This window comes from Alosa alosa, chromosome 4, assembly GCF_017589495.1.
Source record: "Alosa alosa isolate M-15738 ecotype Scorff River chromosome 4, AALO_Geno_1.1, whole genome shotgun sequence".
Taxonomy (NCBI): domain Eukaryota; kingdom Metazoa; phylum Chordata; class Actinopteri; order Clupeiformes; family Clupeidae; genus Alosa; species Alosa alosa.
In genome coordinates, this window is record NC_063192.1 from 10,997,612 (window position 1) to 11,019,017 (window position 21,406).

A 21,406-nucleotide genomic window follows, 5' to 3' on the forward strand; every position below is an offset into this window, starting at 1 on the left:
TTGCCCTACGCTCTCTCCCAGTGTTTGAAGGAAAAATAAAAGGCAATGATGTGTGAGCCAAACAGAGGCATTTATTATCTGGCCAAAAACAAATATGATGCGTAATTAAAGGAAAGTAATGAGCGAGGTAATGGAAAGCCATTCAGCTTGTTTCCGTGGTAGCTAATGAAATTAACGAAGAGTAGCACCTCTTAATAGAGAGCGGCCTCTCGTCTCGTTGCTCTGCCAGGGTTAACGAGGACCGTTATTAGTGCAGGGGCAAAGTGCACCAGTGTTTATACATGTCCACACACACACACACACACATACACACACACACACACACCTGCCCCCCCACACACACACACACACACACACACATACACACACACACAAAAGCAAAACTCTTGCACAAATAGTCCATGAATAAAGCTAAAACACAATTCTAATACGCAAAATACTGGATGCACATAAGACCCAAAATCATGTATGAAAGAAGAAGAAGTTAAAGGTATAAGTCTTACCATATGGTATACGTACACAGAGACAAGCTTACTGAATCCACCCCCTGTCCCCTGATAGACACACACACACACACACACACACACACACACACACTTGTAGAGAGATGGAGATGTCTAATAAAGAGGTAATTACTCTAATAAGGTATGAGCAAACCAGGGGAAAAGCCTTTTTCATTTCCTCATCCTCTATGAAAAACGTCCTACCATTATGTCCACATGCACACAAACACACACACACAGACACACACACACACACACACACACAGACAGACACATACACACACACAGACACACACACACAGACACACACACACACACCTCTTTCAGCAAGACTGTCCCTCAGTGTGTCTGAAATGGGAAAGAGGGGAGACAATCTGTTCCTTCTTTCATTCACCACAGGCTGGCTGTTTACCTTCATTAATCACAGATTAATACGCACTGGGACAGCTACTGTTTATCTGCTGTAGAATAAACACACACACGCGCGCACACACACACACATGGTGAACACATATAAACCACACCTACACACACAAACATAAAACCACACATACACACAAGAACACCCACAGACACACGTGCTCCAATATGCACATGACACAAACAAACATGAACACACAAAATCTACACACTCACAAACACACACACCCATACACTCATGTACACACATGGGAGCACACACACAAATACACACACACACACACACACACACACACACACACACACACACGCACAACTACACTCACTTAAGCTTGCAGTGTAAAAAATAACTACAGACAGGACTGATCTGAGGTACTCACCTGACATGTGCATACACACACCCACACCCACCCACATGAAAACACACACGCACGCGCGCGCGCGCGCGCGCACACACACACACACACACACACACACACACACACACACACGGATCAAGTCTCTCTCTTTCCCTCCTACACACGCCGTCTCTGACTCCACGTCAGCTTTTCCTCAAGAGTTCCCTAAACCACGCTGTCAAAGGGGGAGTCGCCGTGGCGATGCCCCTGTCCAGACACGGAGGGGGGTGGGAGGACGGCAGAGGGAGGGGGGGGGGGGATATTCCGGGCCACGGGATTGGAAGAGGGATCGTGCAAGGACAGGACGATACGATGGTGGCTTAAGTCCGTCAGGCCCAGATGTGCACTCGGCACTCGGTGACAGAGGTAAAGAAATTAAACGCTAAGAAGATTTAGGAGGCAAAAATAAACTGCCTCTTGACTACGGCAGCCGCTATTTCTGGCCTTGCAATCCCTCAGTGAGTGTCGTACTGAAGAGCTGGCGGCAGCAAGAGTGTGTGTGTGTGTGTCTACGTCTCTACTGGGGTGTGTCTAGATATACATATAGGGCTGATGGAATCCAATTGTGTGATTCCAGAAAGCAAAAGCCCTGCCATATATTCTTTCTACCTGTGCACTTAACACAGGTGATATCACTAATTATCTGATCTACCTGGCTGCTATTAGGATGAGCTGGTTTACTAAATGGTTGGATCAAATATTTGGCAGAACTTTTACTTTCTGTAACTTAAGTGTTCCATTCGCTGCAACAACTAGCTTCCACTGTAGTCAGTGGAACTTGCTACACTGGCACATACATTTGGAAAAATTAGACCCGTCTTCTGAAAGTATTTTTACGCTCCACAAACAGAGCACGTCACTTGCGGACCCAGCGTAGCCCGGGCGTAAGACGACACCATTTCTCTCTAAGCGTGTGGGTAACATGGTCTCCGAGGTGTCACAGCAGCATCAGCTGAGGCTCAGCTTGGCCAGTCTCATCTCAGCTCGTTTCGTTTCTCGCCTCCCTCACCTCCCTAAGGTGCAGGTTCTCCTTCTCCTTCTGCTCCAGGATGACCTCCAGGTGGCCCAGCTGCTCCTCCGCTTCGCGGCGGGCGCGCAGCCCCCCGACGCCCTCTCCGTCGGCCAGGCTGCCGGGCAGCCCCTTGCCCGTCTGCAGCATCTCCAGCAGCTTCTTGATGGACTCGTCGCGGGCGGCCAGCGTCTGCTTCTGGCTCTCGATGCGCAGCTCCATCTCCTCCAGCGTCTTGCGCAGCAGGTACAGCTCCTTGGCCTGCCGCTCGTGCTCCGTCTGCAGCCGCTGGAAGTTCTCCTCGGTGGGCTCCACGGCCGACAGGCGCTCGGGGCTCACGCCGCCCCCGACGCTGCTGCGGCTCTCCTGCTGCAGCAGCTGGTTCAGGTCCCGCTGGGTGCGCAGCTCGTCCTGCAGGGCCTGGATGGTCATCTGCAAGTGCTGGCAGAGCCGTGGTCCCAGAGAGAGAAAGAGAAAGAGAAAGAGAGAGAGAAAGAGAGAGAGAGAGAGAGAGAGAGAGAGTGGTAGAGTGAGGTAGAGAGAGACAAAGAGGAGAACATAGTGAGATGACAATACTGATGGAGGAAGAAAATAGTGAACTGAACTACAAGGAGACGCCTACCTTTGACAGAGAGGCGTTTAATTGTGTAATTTCTGCTGTCTGAATGTCTAAATATTACATTTCACTTTATATTGCCCTTGCCATTAAGGTTGCAAAGCAGGGGAAAGCATACTGTAGATAACAGTTCCATTCAGTAGCCTTTTTCTGCATTAGTCGCATTCATTCTCTATAAACCTGTGGCACAAGTCTTACTTTGATATCCAGAGTAACTTTAAAGTTATCCAGAACAAACTTCCCAGAGGAATGTACAAATAAAGGCTTTTTAGTATCTGAAGTATACTGCTTGCCAAGCTATCACTGGAGAGACAGACAGTAGTCCATGGCCTCATGGTCTTTAGAGAGCCGTTTGGAAAGAAATTAGACAACAGACGGTTAAACATACAACACACAAGGAGCATGCACATCTCGACACACAAAAATAACGCTAAACTAAAAAGAAATACTGAGCTAAAAGAAAAGGCTAAGACAGTGACTATGTGGAAGCAACAAAAGACAGACAGAACAGAAGACTCATGCACAAACCTTGGCTCTCCGGGGGTCCAGTGACTTCAGCAGAGAATCGATACATGAAGGGAACAGTAAACAGAACCAAAGAAATCTGGTAAAACACGAGAGCAGCAACAAAAAATGGAAAACAGCACAGCCACAAAAATGATAGCAGGCAGCAGCACATACTGTAAGCAGCAACAGAAAAAAGCTTCTAATAATGTAGATACTCAAAAGAAATCATGCAAAGCAGAACACAGAATATTTATACACGTTTCTTTTATTCTGAAAAGTCCATATATGGAGGGGTATGTGATAATTTGAGTTATAATGATACTATAGTCATTATCACAATGCAGAGTTTGAAGACATACAGTATCTATGGGGAAGTTTACATGTGTACAAGAGTCCACAAATGAAAATGTACGGTAATGCTTGAAGAGTCAAAAGTGAGTTAAGTTTTAAGAATTAAGTGGCTCTTTACAAAGAAAAGAGACTATGAATACAAATTGGGAATTTTCTTTCTATTACAAAAAGCTTTTGGAGTATGAGTCAGGCTTCTGTACAACTGTGAATACAAATAGAGAATTTGCTTCAGTAAAGATGAGCGTTTTTTTCTTCCTAAAGTGATGGCCTCCGCTTCTGGTTTGGACAGCTCCCCTAGCTTCAACTACTTTTGTATGGATTCGCAGTTGGCAGTGGGTGAGAGCGGTACGAGAAACGAGACACCCTCCCCACTACCTAGTATGGAAGATTTGAGGGGGACTCATCATCCCCCTACTGAGCAGCAACCACCTGCCTGATGCCACAGACATCACACGCATCAACAGTGGCATCTTCTCCACAACCCAGGAAGAACCTCTCCTTTACCACCACTGCCCTTTCATATATATGGAGGATCTTTTGCCACCCCGGGAAATAAAACTTTTTCAAATCTCTTTAGGACAGTGGTGTATTGATACACTTGACTTCAGTATGGTGATAATATGTTTTGAGATGCTGTCGTTTCTGAAAAACACTGTATCGACGTAACAGTTTACTTGCAAAGATAAAGTCAATTTGAGTTGTGTTAATCCCCCAATCACTAGATATGTTGTCATTTATCTTGAGCTATTTGACTGTTTGACTCCAATGTAACAACATTGTCTGAGACAAACAGTTCTTTCTACTATGACAGTTTTCCTAAAATAACATTTTAAAAATCTTTATATCTTGGTTACAGTATTGAAATACTGCATATTTCAGAACTGTTACCCCTGTATCGTGGTATGCATTGTATTGCCAGACACCAATACTCAACCCTTTTTAAGGACATTGTCCGATTCACTGGCCTCATATGTGCAATGGAAGTGCACCCTACTAGAACTACCATCAACCATCATTTATAGAAAAGATACCTTGGTGCCCATGTCCAGGAGACTCATGACCACCACACTGGGCCTGCCCATACTGTATATATATATATATATATATATATATATATATATATATATATATATATATATATATATATATATATATATATATATATATATATATATATATATATATATATATATATATATAGAACTGGACATAGTGGCTCCATTCAGCTATGTTCCATACAGTCTATGGGCCTGACCAATGCTCACCTGTCAATCTATACAAAACTCTCAGCAGAGAAACACACAAGGCACGAGGGCTCTCAGCACAATGCACAAACAAACAGGTACATCACATTACGTACATAGCATTTCTATGGACAGTAATGGCAGTACTGTTCCTGTCAGGCCTGTCTTAATGGGTCTATCTGGTTTATATTAATAGACACACAATAAAGGCGTATGAAAGGAGCTGCTACAACCCAAATACTCCACACTTGCTAGGTGTCGATGTTGTGCAACCACCAACATCCAACAGATGGCAGTAAAGCTCCTTTCAACAGCAGCTTTTACATTCGGCGCCATCAACACACAGCAAGTTAACGTGTGCCATTTTGATTAGTTCACTTAAAAAATTAAAAAACAACATCTCATAAAACAACACCATTTACCAAATCCGTGTTTCAGAACTCCTACACTCAAAAAAGCATTTTTACTAGATAATATCATGCCCATTTGTTTTAAATTCAGCAGCTAGGCTAGGCTACTATTAAAAGCCATGATGCCCATCAGATAATGCCACATGATTACAGGTGATAAGTGGCTAACAGTGTGTGATGTCGGTGTACATAAACAAAAGTTCATCCCCCTCCTAGCGAGGAGCTTTAAGTGTGTGTTCAGCCAAAGTGTGCCCTACAGGGGTGAGAAAGCACAGGAGGCTGTAGTGTTATTGCCAGTCCAGTGCAGAGTGGCATCAGTAGAGCCATAACTCACACAGATTAAGGCGCTGCGGAGAGCTGCAGTATGGTGCTGTGTCCTGGCCCTCAGGCTGAGGTGCTGACAACAGCACACCATTAAGGAGCCGCTCAGAGCTGCCCGCCCGCCTGCCTGCATGCTTGCCTATCTGCCTGTCAGTGTGTCTGTCTGTCAGTCAGCGGAGCAGACTACACTTCTCTCATCCATCCCAATCTAGTGCAAATATTGTACACTCCTTAAACCATCAATCGCAACTTTAATCTCTCTCCCACACTAACATAGCCTACACACACATACGGGCATACACATATACACACACACACTATATAGCATACACAAAGACACACAAACTCTATCTATCACAAACATACACACATACACACATACACACATACCCATACAGGCATACACACATACACACACACAAACAAAATATACACTGTCTATTAATACTACTTATTACACGGCTCTTCACAAGTCAAGGCAAGTAGAACGCTCCATTGACTTGAATGGGATTTCCCAAAGTTCTAGCGGTCATTATTTCTTGGGAAAGGACCTCTGAAAAAAATAATGACCGCTGTCAATGGCAACAGAATTTGTGCTTCTAATTCAGGTATTTCATATCACTACGCAAGGACTGGAACTTCATTCAAAAGTGAAAGCAGACGGTTGATCAGCTGTGTTCTAAAGAATGTTTAATTCAAGTTCAGCGTGTGTTGTTGCAAACTATTTGTTTCAGCAAATGCCACGATGAATGGTAACAAATAGGATAGGTTATGTAGGCTAAAGTCATATCGTGGGGAGTTTATTATTTCGCTTTGGCAAGTAGCCATGTAATAAGCGGGATAATGTATAGAAGCTGATCATTATTGAAAAATAAGTCCCTTCAGGGCGGAACAAGACCGGAACAAGTTCGGTTCGCCCTGTCGGGATTTATTTTCCCAATAATGACCGGCGTTCTATACTGTACATTATCCCTTACAGAAATGCTAGTACCGGTACTTCACTGACACAAGCACAGGATGCACAAAGAGTGCAGACAGACTATTTAAGCCCATGTGTGTGTGTGGCTGTGTGTGTGTGTGTGTGTGTGTGTGTGTGTGTGTGTGTGTGCACTGTGCAGAAGCTTCTTGTACACAGTGATTCACACTGACAAAATAATTGCCCCTAATACACCGCAAATCACAAAGTAAGAGCAGTTGCCTCAGGATCCACGCGTGCCAGCGAGCCTTGAACAAACGAGCCGCTGGCCCAAATACGGCCATCTTTCTGGAGGTGATGCCTCCATTTGTCATGTTTGCTTCAGATAATGTATTCAGCTCAAATATTGAATTTTAGATTTTTGTTCTGAAACACGAGCGTGGGCCGAAGACACAGCCTGCCAAGATGCAACAGCCCTGTGCAGCATGCCTAAAAATCTCCTCCAGTGCTGAGCTTCCTGTGTGTGTGTGTGTGTGTGTGTGTGTGTGTGTGTGTGTGTGTGTGTGTGTATGTGCTCTCAATTATCGATTTTGAAGGAATCCATCAGCACCACCATGCAATAGCAGTTTTAAAGAGAGTGGAATTTAACATTCACTGTATTTCCAACTACATTTTCAACTCTCTCGCTCTCTCTCTCAGCTGAGTATATTCTGAAGACTCTGAGGTAAGAGTGCAAAGTCTCGGAAGAATGGAAATAGTTACATCCATCTGGGTAACTGAGACACTCATCCTCTTCATCTCTCTGTTCCCCTTCATCTCACTCTCTCTCTGACACACCTTCATCTCTTCTCCCCCTTTCATTTCCTCAACTCTGCCCTGCACTCATTGGCTCTGTCCTGGTTAACCCCATGCCCTACAGACATGTCCCAGTTTGTCAACACTGTCTGAGGGAGGTTTTGGTTCTCAGCAGGGCTTTGGAACAACACATGCACACTGGGCTTATTTGCAGGCATTCGTTTAACAGACAAGTGTGATAAACTCTTGGAAAGTATAAAAGTTTGTAACACAGAAATCATCAACCGAGAAGTAACAGTCTATCTTTTTTGCAACTAAATAATATGATTTTGATAATGCAATGATAATGATTGATGATATAATCTGAAAATTAATTTAATAGAATGGTGGTTATTTGATTGTGGTTTTAGAAAGGGTTTTTCTCAAAAGTTCACTTGGACCTTTGTTCATTCTCAGTTGACGATTTTGCATTTCTGCATTTTTGTTCCATTAGATTACTGTGTGTGGAGCCGTGACTGGAACCAAAGGAACACACAGTACCAGTGTCTTTCTCAGGCACTGTTGTTTGAGCCGTCGCTAAATCTTTAAAGTTCCAAGATGAACTCACTGTGCCACCTCTTCATTATTGACTTGGGTTAGTTTTATGAAAAAACAGTAATCTATTTCCAGACAAGCTTGATTTAGTAGCCAACAGAAAATTGAATAAAGAAAACAGTTGTTCATGGCAACAAATAATGATAGTGATAAGTCCAGCACTGGTGAGTGTGTGTGTGTGTGTGTGTGTGTGTGTGTGTGTGTGTGTGTGTGTGTGTGTGTGTGTGTGTGTGTGTGCTATCTGATACTAACATCCACAGCGCCATTGCGATGTTTATCTCATGTCAGTGGACTCTGAGGTGGTGTCACACATGCCAGGGAGCAGATGGCCTGGTTCAGAGGTGTGTTTCTACGGCGACTCCTCGTGTCACTCGGACCACAATGCACTGAAGCAAAAGGTGACATTTAGTATTCTAATGCATCCTCACAGCCCCTCGTACTGTCACCTATGAAGCAGAACCTTGTGCATATCATTATAATCTGTTGATGTGCCCAATAGCCAGATATACATGCACAACCCAGGCAGAGCAATGGCAATAATATAGTCCAAGGCTGTAGCCATGGAGTTAACATTGAGGGGGACCAAATGTGCATGGGGGGTAAAATCAGTTCCTGCCATTCTGTCATATCTACAAATTCATGAACACATGGGGTGATATGTGAATATGTTTTCTTTTAAACAATAATGTCTAATAATACTGTTTTTCTCATTTTTGTGTGCCATTCTATCTAATGCCATTGAAGGTTGAACAAATTACAACTATAACTATAATCATATGAACATAAATCTGTGCATATTGTGGCCAAAGTAGCAAATATTCAAAAACCTTTGTGTGGCTGTATTATCATGGTACCATGAGATCATGTAAACTAACGCATTCAAAGTAGCCTTAAGAGAGAGGGGGGAAGGGGCCATGATGATGTCATTTGGGCAGGGATAGAAGGTGGCGTGGGGCAAGTAAAGGAGAAAAAACTGACCTATCTTGTAAAAAAAGTGTCATAGCTTAGTCTAGGAAGCAGTTGTTTTGGTTTGAATATTGTTTACATGATCCCATAAGATTATGTATGACCTCCGCCATGCCATAAGACAACAGTTAACAATACTTTGTAGTTAAGCACTACTAGTTCAGCTTAAAAAGAGCACTGATCAAATGCTACAGGAGCCGAAGGGCAGAGAGAGACGGCAGTGCATCATTTCTAATAAATAATGACCAATTTGTACATCAGTACAGAATATCAATCGGTATTTCATAATTCCATGGTATTCTACAAAGTGATGGCTCAAGAGCGGATTATTGTGCAAGGCAAATTGCACAAAAAAGTGTTTTCCTGATAATTCTCTGTAATCAGGTTTCTTCACTTAACTGAGATCATCTCACCTCTGCACTCTCTTTCTCAGTCAGTTATTTAACCATTTAGCATACCATTTTCCAGTTTGTAACAAGTGATTATTTTGGACAGTGAGTGATACTACTGTAGCATAAGATGTTATGCCTTCGTATTGGTGTGTGTGTGTGGGGGGTCCCTCAAAGTATATTATGATTACAGCCTGGATATAGTCCACACAGGTATGGGATAAATGGCTGATTTAGGTGGAAGACTAGAGGTGCACTTGGTCAAGATTACATTTATCCAAGGACAGAGATCCTCATCCATCCTATCCTTACTTTGGACAGAGAAAGAAAGAAGGGCAGCAACAGAAAGAGAAAGAGGCAGAGAGAGAGGAGAGAGAGAGAGAGAGAGAATGAAAGAGAGAGGAAGAGAGAAAGAAGAACTGAGAGAGAGAGAGGAAAGGCATTCACAAGTAAAGAGGATGAATGTGAGTGAGAGTCATGACTAAGGCACAGAGGCAATCAATCTGCTACAACTACACTGTATTCAGCGCATTGGCTACCGTGTTAAATCAATACATGCCCACGCGCGCACACACACACACACACACACACACACACACACACACACACACACACACACACACACACACACACACACACACACACACACACACACACACACACACCACAGACACACACACACAGCCACACACATACAGCCACACACACATACAGCCACACACACACACAGACACACACACACACACACACATACACACACACACACACACACAGAAGGCACAGAAGTCATCCTCTGGTAAAGCCCTGTTTGGAGCATTAGTGTGCAGATTTCTCAGGCAGGCTGAAACAGAGGTAAACCAAACCTATACATCTCCATCCTCCACCCACCAGAGAGGCATCTGCTGTCACACCATGAGAGGGGAGGAGGAGTGCGTGGTGGTGACAGGAACAGGGAGGAGGGGGGAAAGGTGTGGACCACATCCAGTTAGAGTAGAGAAAGAAAGAGAGAAAGAAAGAAAGAGAGAGAAATAGAGAAAGAAAGAAAGAAAGAAAGAAAGAAAGAAAGAGAGAAAGAAAGAAAGTGTGGGGATGAGCGATTGTCATTAGCTGCAGCACAGTAATCATTCCTCTCATGAAGAGAATGCTAATTAAGAAGCCATTTCATTTCAATCAGAGAACTGACAGGCAGGAGCTCTGAGAGAGGAGAATGGTGATGTGACAACAAATTCCCTGCGTGGTCCAGACACACACACACACACTAAAATGGGAACACACAAACACAAACACCATAATCAGAGCTTCTGTTTTCTCTTTGTAAGGCAGTAAGTGGATGTGAATGAGCACACGGCTCTGATGGACACAAACTGGGACCTTGATGACAAACAAGGTTTATTGTGAGCAGATCGGTTATCTCTGCGGACGCCCCAGCATAATGCGGCACTGATGAAGGCGCTTTCAACCTCAGCCAGACACGTCAACAACACCATCCTCCAGCGCCGGCACCATCTCCCAGCCACGAGCTCCAAAACGGCACATGGCACGCAGGGAAAATGGCAGCCATGACGTCTCCATCATTTTGAAACAGCATCTCCTTGCAGTCAGTCAGGCATGAGCTTGGCTCAGAAGTCAGAGTTTGTGATCCATGAGTTTTATGAGTTTGGGCGTATGCCATCGTGTGCAGATGAAAAATCCAGTAAAATTGCCACTTATCATGCTACCTCAGGTTCTATGATGAGCACAGTGTTTCAAACTTCAAGGACAAGGGCATATGAGGACATGGGGCCAGGAAAGAATGTGATTTTCAAACAGGTCCATTTCAAATGCCTGCAGGCAGCGACAAATTTGACATTTAATTTGTCTAACTCGATGTAATTGGCCAGGCACTATCTGCAGGTCAAAAGCTGGAATTAAATTATGCTCACAAAGGGCAATGTTCCCTCAAGCCCCATCTAAAAGATTTTATTTACAAAAACAAAGATCTTGTTTACAAAAACCTTTACAAAATAGCATTGGAATCTCATGAATGTCTTTATATAATAACATTCTTCTCTTTTCTAGCCCGTTTAGGCATTAATCACATCTCTGTTACCGAGATATTGCACACACCAGGTCAGTCATGTGGGAGGAACGCCTCAGGTGACTGTCTCTTCATTGTGTGCCCAGAGAGAGAAAGAGAGAAGAGAGGAGAGGAAAGGAGAGGAGAGGAGAGGAGTGGAGAGGGCAGCAGAGCGGTGGCCAAATGGCATACTTCCTGTGCTCAGTGTAGTTGACCAACTCCCACCGAGATGGAAGGAGCTGCTAAAGCACCACTCTCTCACCAGGTCTGTGTGGCATATCCATGTGCCCAGTCACGTCATACAGTACTATATAGCCATTTTGGCCTCAGAGGACCTGGAGGGTACCGTACATAGCATTTAGCATTGGTGGTCAGAGAGTCAGCTGTAGAAGCACTAGGTAGGTAACACCTCAAAGGTTGTCACTGACAGACTGTCCAGTAAAAGGACTAGGTAGGTGGGCGTAGATCCAGTCACTAACAGACTGTACTGTATTTCCATTTGGCATCTTAGAGGATTGTGAGTCTGCTGTGTTGAACCAAGTAATAGCTGAAATGCTATCATAGATAGATAGATAGATAGATAGATAGATAGATAGATAGATAGATACTTTATTGATCCCCAAGGGGAAATTCAAGATAATTCTTCATGTGCTCGGCAGAGCAACGCCTTCTCAATAGTGCTACGGAGGCGATAAAGTGCTACGGAGGCGAATGACAGGCTAGAGGCTTTGTTCATGTGCTGTATCATTAGCCTGAGGAGCTACAGTGACCACAGGCCTGCAGGTGTGTGCGGGGGCGCTATCAGTCGTGCACCTCCACACCTCCTCACCTCCTCAACTCCTCATGGCCAGTGTGTTTCTGATGTGCCCTGAGGGAGGCGCCGAGGGCAGCTGTCCATACACCTACAGAGAGGCCTTACTGCCGACCCCACCTTCTGTTGCTCATGGAAGCCTCATTGCACGAGTGTGCAGTACACGCAAACACACACACGCGCACACGCACACGTACACACACGCGCACACGCACACAGCTCAGTACCAGTCGACATGACCCTGAGAGGATTTCATGTATGATTATTGAAGTGTGTTGCTGAAACCATTACTACGCTTTTTCATGTGGCGTACTGTACTGTACGTATGTGTGCGTATGTGTGTGTGTGTTTCTGCATGCATGTGTGTGTGTGTGTCCTCATTCATTTGTCTAACTGCAATTCAAGGCCAGACACTTTAGCCAACCATACAGTGATAAAATACAGAGCTATTCTCCAGAGCCTTTCTTTGCCTCCCATAGCAACATTCCCTGAGTCCGACAGACTGACAGCCTGGCCCCATAAATGGCAGGAATGAGCACACTGCTACATACTCTGCCAAGTGAATATGGAAATCTGTGTTTGGCATCTCAGCGCAGACCGGAACAACACCAACATGCTGAGGTAACACCCAGCCCCTCGAGTTCCTCTCCAAGAGGACGAGCGTGCGAAAGAACACCACTCTTTTTTTCCCTTCATGCTCCATAATCATCCTTTCAACCTCACGATGGATTTTTGACAAAAAAAAGAAAACTAGGCCATGGCAGAACATGCTACCAGTGGGTCAAAACTACAGAGGCTGCAGGGAGACATAGAGCACGTAACCTCTTGGTGAGGAAGCCAGAGTTCCCAGATGAAAGAGGAAGACATGCCACTCTGGAAGTAGGAGCTGGTAGAGATTGCTTCACTGAGCTCAAACAGGAGATCTGCCCACTTGGGTCTGAAGTAAGACTTGTACGTTGCTGAGCATTTTTAAGTATTTATGAAAAGAAGTAGCTCTTTTGTATTGCTGGATGAGTGAGTGCTTCAATGTCCAATTATGGTGAATTAAAGTCATTTTGTGAGGGGGAAAAAACTCATTCTCACTCTTGGAGCATGTGAAATAGATGTTCTCAAATATGAATCATAAGAAAACGTTGGCTAAATTATATCAACTCTCTGCAGTACAAAATAAATGATAAAGAAGGATAAAAATGATGATAATACCCTGAGAATCATACTACTGTCCAATCATATTCAGAAATAATTGCATCTCCTCTCTGCATTCTAAAAAGAGGCACTTAATACTACCAAAGCACTTTGCTGCCTATTTTCTTCACTCTTTCAAAGGACAAAGCTTTTGTGGTCTATTGAAAGGTTTCCTTACTTGCTTGTCATTTGTCTAGGCACTCTGAGCACAAACCACAGTGACAAGAAGCTAATGGAGGGGGGGCATGTGTGGGCATGTGTTTGTCTCCTTCAATATAAGTGCTTCCTAAATGTGAGTCCATTTTGAAGAAATGTAATGTTTCCCTGTGGTACGTCAACACAACAGAACCACAGAACCAGGTGGGACACCACAGACCAGCAAGAAGGAACATTGCATGTGCTAATTTTCCCCGGTTGTGTTCTGTTCTGTTCATTCTTAATTTAACTTATATAGTGTATTTAGTATTTAGTTTTGTTAGTTTTCTTATCGGTCTTATCTTCTACTGTCTTTATTGTACAGTGGAGTTTAGTTATATGTTTATACTTATACTTATGTTTACCATTTCTGCTGTAAGTGCATGTTGTGTGTTATGTCTGTATGCTACTGAGACCCTTGAATTTCCCCTTGAGGATCAATAAAGTATCTATCTATTTATCTTTCTATCTATCTATCTATCATTCTGTTCAGTACTGGGCAGTGCTGTTCCTCTGTCAGTGCTCAAATCAAAAACCACCCATCCACTCAACCACTCATCTACTCTCCAGCCTCCTCCACCCCCTCCACCACCACCCCACCATCTGCGGTGACGCATTGCTGGAAGGTGTCTTTGTGCCTGTTGCTACACTGAGCAAGAGCCTTCTTCAAATGCTCCTTCTTCACACACACTGGTTCACACTTTTCTCTCAGAAAATTCAGTCCAAGGTCTCTTGATTTCCCTCTTGCCAGACTCAGTCTCATTTGCATAATTCACATAAGGAAAACATATTCATTTATACGCTTGAACCTAGCCCACTTTCATAAAAAGCACAGGAGACAGTCATTGCAACAATCACAGCCACTTAGACACTTCTCAGATGCTCAAAACTGCTGCTTTTTTGTGCTCCACTTGCCTCTCCCGGGGGAAAACAACAAGAAACAATTTCAACATTCAGAGACAACTTCATGCCCCGGCTGGCACCGAAGCTCAAGGGGTGTTCTCACAAGCGACTGATGCTAGCTCTGCACTTGACCCGTCGGCTCCGGAGCCCACCCTCATTACTGCCTCATGGCTGAAGTGCCTCTCATGCCCACAAACCACTAATCTGCCTCAATTCCACTTCAAGTGCCCACAAAAGGCTTCTGTGACTGAGACGGAGCCAGTCAGGGTCCCTCAGCACAAGTTTAGAGCATCCTGTTAAACACAATAAATCTCTCAGATTTCAGATGCATATAACCAGCAGCCAGCTCTCGCTCTCTCGCTCTCTCTCTCTCTGCAAAGTGGAACAATAAGTCATCCTAAGAAGGCACAAATGCTTCTGCACAATTAGCATAAAAATGCCTACACTGTATCAAGCATTAGTCATCTTATTGATGCGGCTCTCTCATTTTAATCTGGCCTCTATTTCCTGCTTGGTCTTTCTGTCTGCCGTGACCCGAGGCCCTGTTCTGATGATAAGAGAGCGACTGGGGAGGACTCAGTAGCGAGTGCTTGTGTCAGCGCACCAAGACAGAGACACTTGTAAAAAGTCTCAGGGAAAAAGAGTGCAGTGTGTGCATTATCACCACAGCACAAAACCAACACTGAAGCTTACACTGGAATTGTCTTTAATGGCTTGACATGATGCTGTTATTTACAGTGCTGTGCAGATCCCCCCCCCAGTCTCAGTGGATCCCCATCCTTATTGCCACAGTTCAGAGGTCAAAGGTTGTCTGAGGTTGAGGTTTGATCACTGCTCTACACAGAGGTCTCAGCATTTGTACTGTATAAAGAGTACTTTTTTCCTACGAATGGCCATGCTAAAGGGAGCAACAGTGTTGTGCTTAAACATTGATGTGACTGGGCGATCACAGGCACACACAGTAAAGCGGAGAGGAAGTCAGCCGTGAGAGGGCAATGGTGCAGGGAAAGGTGTGACTTCAGCTGAATGAAAGGACAATGCGAAGACCGACCAGCCGTAAAGACACACTCTATCTATATCTCTATCTCTCTCACTCTCTTTCTGTCTCTCTCTCTGTGTGTGTGTGTCCACTAAAGGTCTAAAGACATAGGTGACCAGCAAGAAGAGAGTGAGAGGGGGTGATAAATAGAGATATTTATAAGGAAGGCAAGCCCTGAGGATAAAGGCTAAATAACTCTGCCAATCTCTCTCTACCTCTCACTCTCTCCTTCTCTCCTCAGTCTATCATATTCTTCTCTCCTCAGTCTATCATATTCTCCCATCTGTGGGCTTACGGAAATACACAAGACTCTGTCAACATCACAGGCTCTCAAAATATCACTCATCATTCTCAATCATCTCGCAGCAGCCATATAGCTCAGAGCAGCCCCAGACAAACATATCAAAAATTCATGTCAGTCGATTTTTGATCAGCTCAATGGAAAGTTGAGGAGGCCATAAGAGCAAAGATTAACTTCTGAAGTAGTGTGTACAAGATGGCAATGTTTCTCAATGCTCATGCTTCTAGTCTAATCGATGCTGCTGACGAGGATACTGCTTTTTGTACATCCATATTCCATACATCAGTCTACAGGCTCATCAGTATTCATTCATATAGAAGTCAGGCCATACCAATAGAATGCAAAAGAATGTTGCATTAGTCTGTTTGTTTGTCTGTTTGTTCCTTCAGAATCATCATTATTGTAGCCTAGGTCTAAAACTTTAGTTAATGTTCCTATATCTACATGGACCACCTGAACTAATGCTCATAACATCAACACCAGCATGCAAGCGGATTTGTTTTTACTCCATCTAGTGTTGTAATTACTTTAAATGGATCAGGGGTCTGGCTTAACAGGATTTACGCACAAACAGACACTCGGGAGAGATCTCAGACACCGGTATCGTCAGCGGGTCTTTCTCTGAACAGGATATGCCATAATAAGGAAGGAAGAGACGAGTCCTCTGAGACATTTTACTATTTACCTCAAGACTCAGAGACTCAAGAGTTTCATGTATCCTGACAGCTAAAGCGGAGCGAGACTGACTTTCCTGAAGTAGGGGCCAATGACTCACACTCAAACAAAGCCTCGCTTTATGAAATGATGGCCACTTCTCAATACATCATTCTGTCAATGCTACTCTGACCAGCGCATGCGTCAATCAATCCTGTTACAACCAGTGCATGTGACGAAAGAGCCATCTAAACTTTTGACCTATGACATCCATGACCACTTAACACTTAAAAGTTTGCCGTTCGGTTATTTCCCACCGGGCCAGCATGTATAAAGGGGACTAGCAGCCGAGCACTGGCCAGACGGAGCCTGCGGGGCTCTCTGGGGGGCTCCTGTCACACTGCTGTCTGGCTGCTAGTCTGTGGAGGGAGAGTAGCTCTGCTCAGCTCAGCACAGGAGGAGAGTGGAGAGACAGTCACTCTGGGCCAATACGATTAGACTGCAGATTTATGCCACGTTCAAGCTCGGACACGGACAGAGGCTAATTAGGAGTTGTGGAAGAGGGGAGAGCCTGCTGCCAAAACCTCCACAGGCAAGGCTAATGAACATAGAGAGAAAGAGAAAGAGAGAAAGAGAGAGAGAGAGAGAGAGAAAGATAAAAGGGGGATTCTGATTTTCATATAAATCTCTGTTTTTTGAGGTCTCGAGTACTGTTGGTATGAACAAATTAAAACAATTGGTTCAACCAAGCTCGAGTTTCTGCAGCCAACAGCTAGCGCTGTTACAGCCAGGCAACTACAACTACACTCTCGGGGCATGAACATGGGGGCTCATGAACATGTTTTAATTTTTTTTGTCCTAACAGTACTAGGTGACCTCGAGAAAAAAAAAATATATGTGAAAAAAAAAAATCGCAGGAATTCTCCTTTAAGCCACTTATTCACATGGCCTGCTACTTAGAAATAGACAAATAAAGGTGAATTGTTACTGACCATGGTCAAATACTGGGAAAGACTGCTACTACACCACAAACCCAGTCCACTCATTATTCAGAAACATTCCCCTTTCCTCCACCTCCTCCCACCTCACTTTGGTCCTTTGGAACCACTAACCCAATAGCTGAGACTTGAAGGAACACAGCCAACACGTCTCTATGGCAATGTCAACAGCGAGAGGAATGACGTCTGGCAACAAGAAGACACGAGGTCTGTTTCCTCCAGGGATAACAGCAGCCGGAAGCAGCAGGGAGCTCCTGCCTCACTCTCCACTGAAGTGACCAGAGAGGACCACAGTGCCAACGCCGCACAGAGAGGGACATGTGCTCACGACAAGACCATGATGAGACCTTTCTGTTCTCCATTTCGCAGAGTCACCGTGAACTTTACAGGGAGGTGGTCATTAGTCTTTAGCAGAGAAAGGGAGTCATTTGCAAGAAAGTCATTCACGGTAAAGACAACGAGCCTAACCACCACAGCTTTCCTGACCTTTAAGTGCAGCTCTGTGATTTATTAAGAGAGGCCTAAGACATTTTCTAGAAGATTCTTTGGAATTTCTGCTGGTCCTCAATCTTATTCATCTTTATAAACACACTCATGTGAGAAGTGCAAGAGCACTGTTCTCATATGGCAATAGCTTTTTTGTCTTATCATCGTCTCTTGCATGTGTGTATGTGTGTGTGTGTGTGTGTGTGTGTGTGTGTGTGTGTGTGGTTGAGGTTGTGTGTGAGGGGGGAGGGGAGGCAAATAACAACAAACAAAAAGGGTGAGTACATCTGTGTGTGATCTGTATGGTGTGTGTGTGTGTATGTGTGTGTCCGTGTGTGTCTGTGTGTGTGTGTGTGTGTGTGTGTGTGTGGTTAAACATCCCCCATACTCACCTGGTTCTCGTCCTGGCTCACCCTCATCTGCTCGCGGACCACGGAGGTGCGTCCGGCCTCGTCCTTGCGCAGGCTCCGCTCCTTCTTCAGCTCGGGGCTCCAGAAGCTCTTGATGCTGTTCATGGACGAGCCCAGCTGGTTGTCCTTAACGTCCAGCTCCTGCCGCAGCAGGTCGTTCTCCCTCTGCAGCTCCCGCAGCTGCGTATGCATGTCCAGCAGGGGGCTCTCCGAGCCACCACGCACCGCCTGCCGCAACAGCGACGACGTCGCCGATCCGCCACCCCCGCTCTGCAGCGAGTGCAGGTGCATGGTGGTGTCGCTGTCCCGGTCCCGCTCCCGGTAGCCCCCGGCCGGCTCCATGTTGATGTTGGGGCTGCTGCCCATGGCCGTGGCGCGGCTGCTGTACGAGGCCCGGTTGGTGGCCCGACCCAGGGTCATGGTGGCCTTGGGGTAGGCGCTGGACGTCATCACATCATGGTCACCCAGGTAGACTGGCCCCGAGGCAGCGTAGGCGGCGTTCAGCGACTGGATGTTCTCCATGGAGAGGGTCTTCCCTCCTCCTCCTCCTCCTCCTCTGCCTCCTACTGCTACTCCTTCTCCACCGCCTCCGCTGATAACCCCGCTGCCGCCCAGGCGCCGGTGGCCCAGGCGAGGGGACCTGGGCAGGCGGGACGAGCGGGCAGGGCTGCCCTCGGCGTGCCCGACGGAGCGAGCGCTCCCGTACATCTTGCCTCCTCTCTCTCTCAGCCCCCTACAGTATGAGATTCTATACTGTTTTCTGACTAGGGGATTACTACAGCCAGATTAACTTTAAATGGTGGGGTGGTGATGGTGATGATGGGGAGTATGAAGCATAAAAGCCTCTGAATGGAGGGGATTGTTTGGTCGTTTCCTTTTATTGCCTCATTCGTAAGACATTGGTGCCATCTTATGGAAAAACAACACAATAACGTATGTAACCCGCTACTCTTTCATGTCTGTCTCATCTACACTAGCCTGCATTACATATCCACATGATGGCCTGGCGTAGGTGTCTGGCGGGGTTTCACTCTGTTGTGCTAAGTGGCGAAGTGTGATGAATTCTGCGCGTCACGTCGGAGCTCTGGCCCATTTGCCTCCGGGAGCCGGTTATTGCTGCGCAACCTGCAGCTGCCCCCGCCAGCATCTTCAATTTGTCTGGAGAACAGGAGAGAGAAGAAGATGGAGACAGAAAGAGAAAGTGAGAGAGAGAGAGACGGAGAAAGACAGAGAAGGAGAGCAGGGGAGAAAGAGCACACCGCATAGATGTAAGCAGACACAATAAATGGCTTGAGTCCAGTTGACATGAGGATGTGACTCAGTTCTCACAGTGGAGTGGGGAGCAGTGTGGCAATGTGACTAGCCATAGCTGTAGTGCTGTAGCCTCTCATTCAACAGCAGGCTATCTGCTGAGGGTGGCTCAATGCCCAATGCCCACACACTGGCCAGGGTTGCATTCACAGCACGCACACAGCAGGGGAAAGTAAAATACACAATCAATCACCGTATGAACACCCCCGTGCGTGCAAGAGGTGCTGGTCACTCACCTACGTGAGAGAGGGAAGCAAGGAGGTGAAAGAATGAAAGAAAGAAAGAAAGAAAGAAAGAGAGAAAGAAAGAAAGAAAGAAAGAAAGAAAAGAACATAGCTGGTTCAGAGGAGGATAGAATAACTAGAGAGGATAGAATAAGATAGAGAATAACTATGGGATGCAGAGGTTAAATTTAGAAAACAATAAAACAATCACTCTCAGCAAATGTCAACCACTCAAAGCAATTCCCCTGGGCAAAGAGCTGCCATTTAAAGAACAAAATAACTCATTCTACAAATCACATCAAAGTGCTGCTGCTCACTGTTCTGAGTTGACCACATGAAAAGATATGAGTGCACAACACGAAACAACGCAAGTCTGGGAGGCTTGAAGATATGTCTCCTCAAGTCTCATCAGTGCCTGCTAACGTCCCTCAAACACTGCAAGCAAACAGCCAAAAATGGAGCAGACCAAGAAAAAAAAAAAACATGAAAAACACAAGTGTGAAAACCAGTAGGCTAGGCCTACAAATATCTTGCTCTGAACACGTGTGCTATTATTAGGTGCAAGGCAGTATCAAGGAATAGTTAAGCACTGATGTAAAAAGACTACTCTTTGAAGTAGGAAATATTTATGTCTGCTTACATTTCTGGCACAGGTTTCAAGATCCTAGTGGATAGAAGCCTTGGATTGTAGGAGGCTGTTGCCCTTAATGGCAGCCTAAACAGTTGAAATCAATTAGGCCTAATATTTGTATCATCTCTCTTCACAATGTAATTTCGGCTACTTATTATGCCGTTGTGAGCCATTAGAGGAAATATTATATTTCACATATCGCGCTACAGCATACAAATGTAATATTGAGAGGGTAGCCTACTGACTCTTAAAAGGTTATTGTGTATCACTGACAGTAAGGTCTCAAACTTCTTCCAAACTTGTCCATCCACAAGAGGCGGTAACTTGTTTCTAGGGACGCACGATGAGGGTACGGGACAGGATGCAAATCCCACCTCTTGTAGAGAGCGATTGGTTATTTCAATCACTTCAAGAGAGCAACAGATGGCCCACTGGATAAAACCTTTGTCAATCATACGACATGTCAATCCCTTTAAGTATGGACGGTTAGTATGACGGCCAAATAAATCTGTTTCTGACAGCGAGCGGTGTGCCGTGAAGAGTTGCAATGATGGCTAAAACTGTTTAATAGTGTCACCATAAACATTCAAATGCAGTTAAGCCGAGTGTCAGCATGGATATAATTTCAATATGCACCTAAATGATACATATCATACATTACTGATCAGCTGCCAATGACCTGTACTAACACCTCGCAGGATGTTAGCATAGCATGTACAGGCAATATTACACATATTTAATGTATGTTGTGTGCCGCCTCATT

The 21,406-nt window shown here is 45.0% G+C and overlaps 1 protein-coding gene across 1 annotated transcript in view; it reads right to left on the bottom strand.

Moving 5' to 3' along the window:
• LOC125292979 (ERC protein 2) overlaps positions 1 to 19,289 on the bottom strand; it is a 190,683-nt gene extending 171,394 nt beyond the window's left edge. Inside the window, exons 1-3 of the mRNA XM_048240576.1 lie at positions 18,460 to 19,289; positions 3,475 to 3,498; positions 2,331 to 2,771 (exon numbers count right to left, since the gene is read on the bottom strand). Of these exons, the coding sequence (XP_048096533.1) occupies positions 2,331 to 2,771; positions 3,475 to 3,498; positions 18,460 to 19,185 (1,191 nt within the window). The 5' untranslated portion in view covers positions 19,186 to 19,289. The remainder of the gene's footprint in view (positions 1 to 2,330; positions 2,772 to 3,474; positions 3,499 to 18,459) is intronic.
• Positions 19,290 to 21,406: the final 2,117 nt, after the last annotated feature.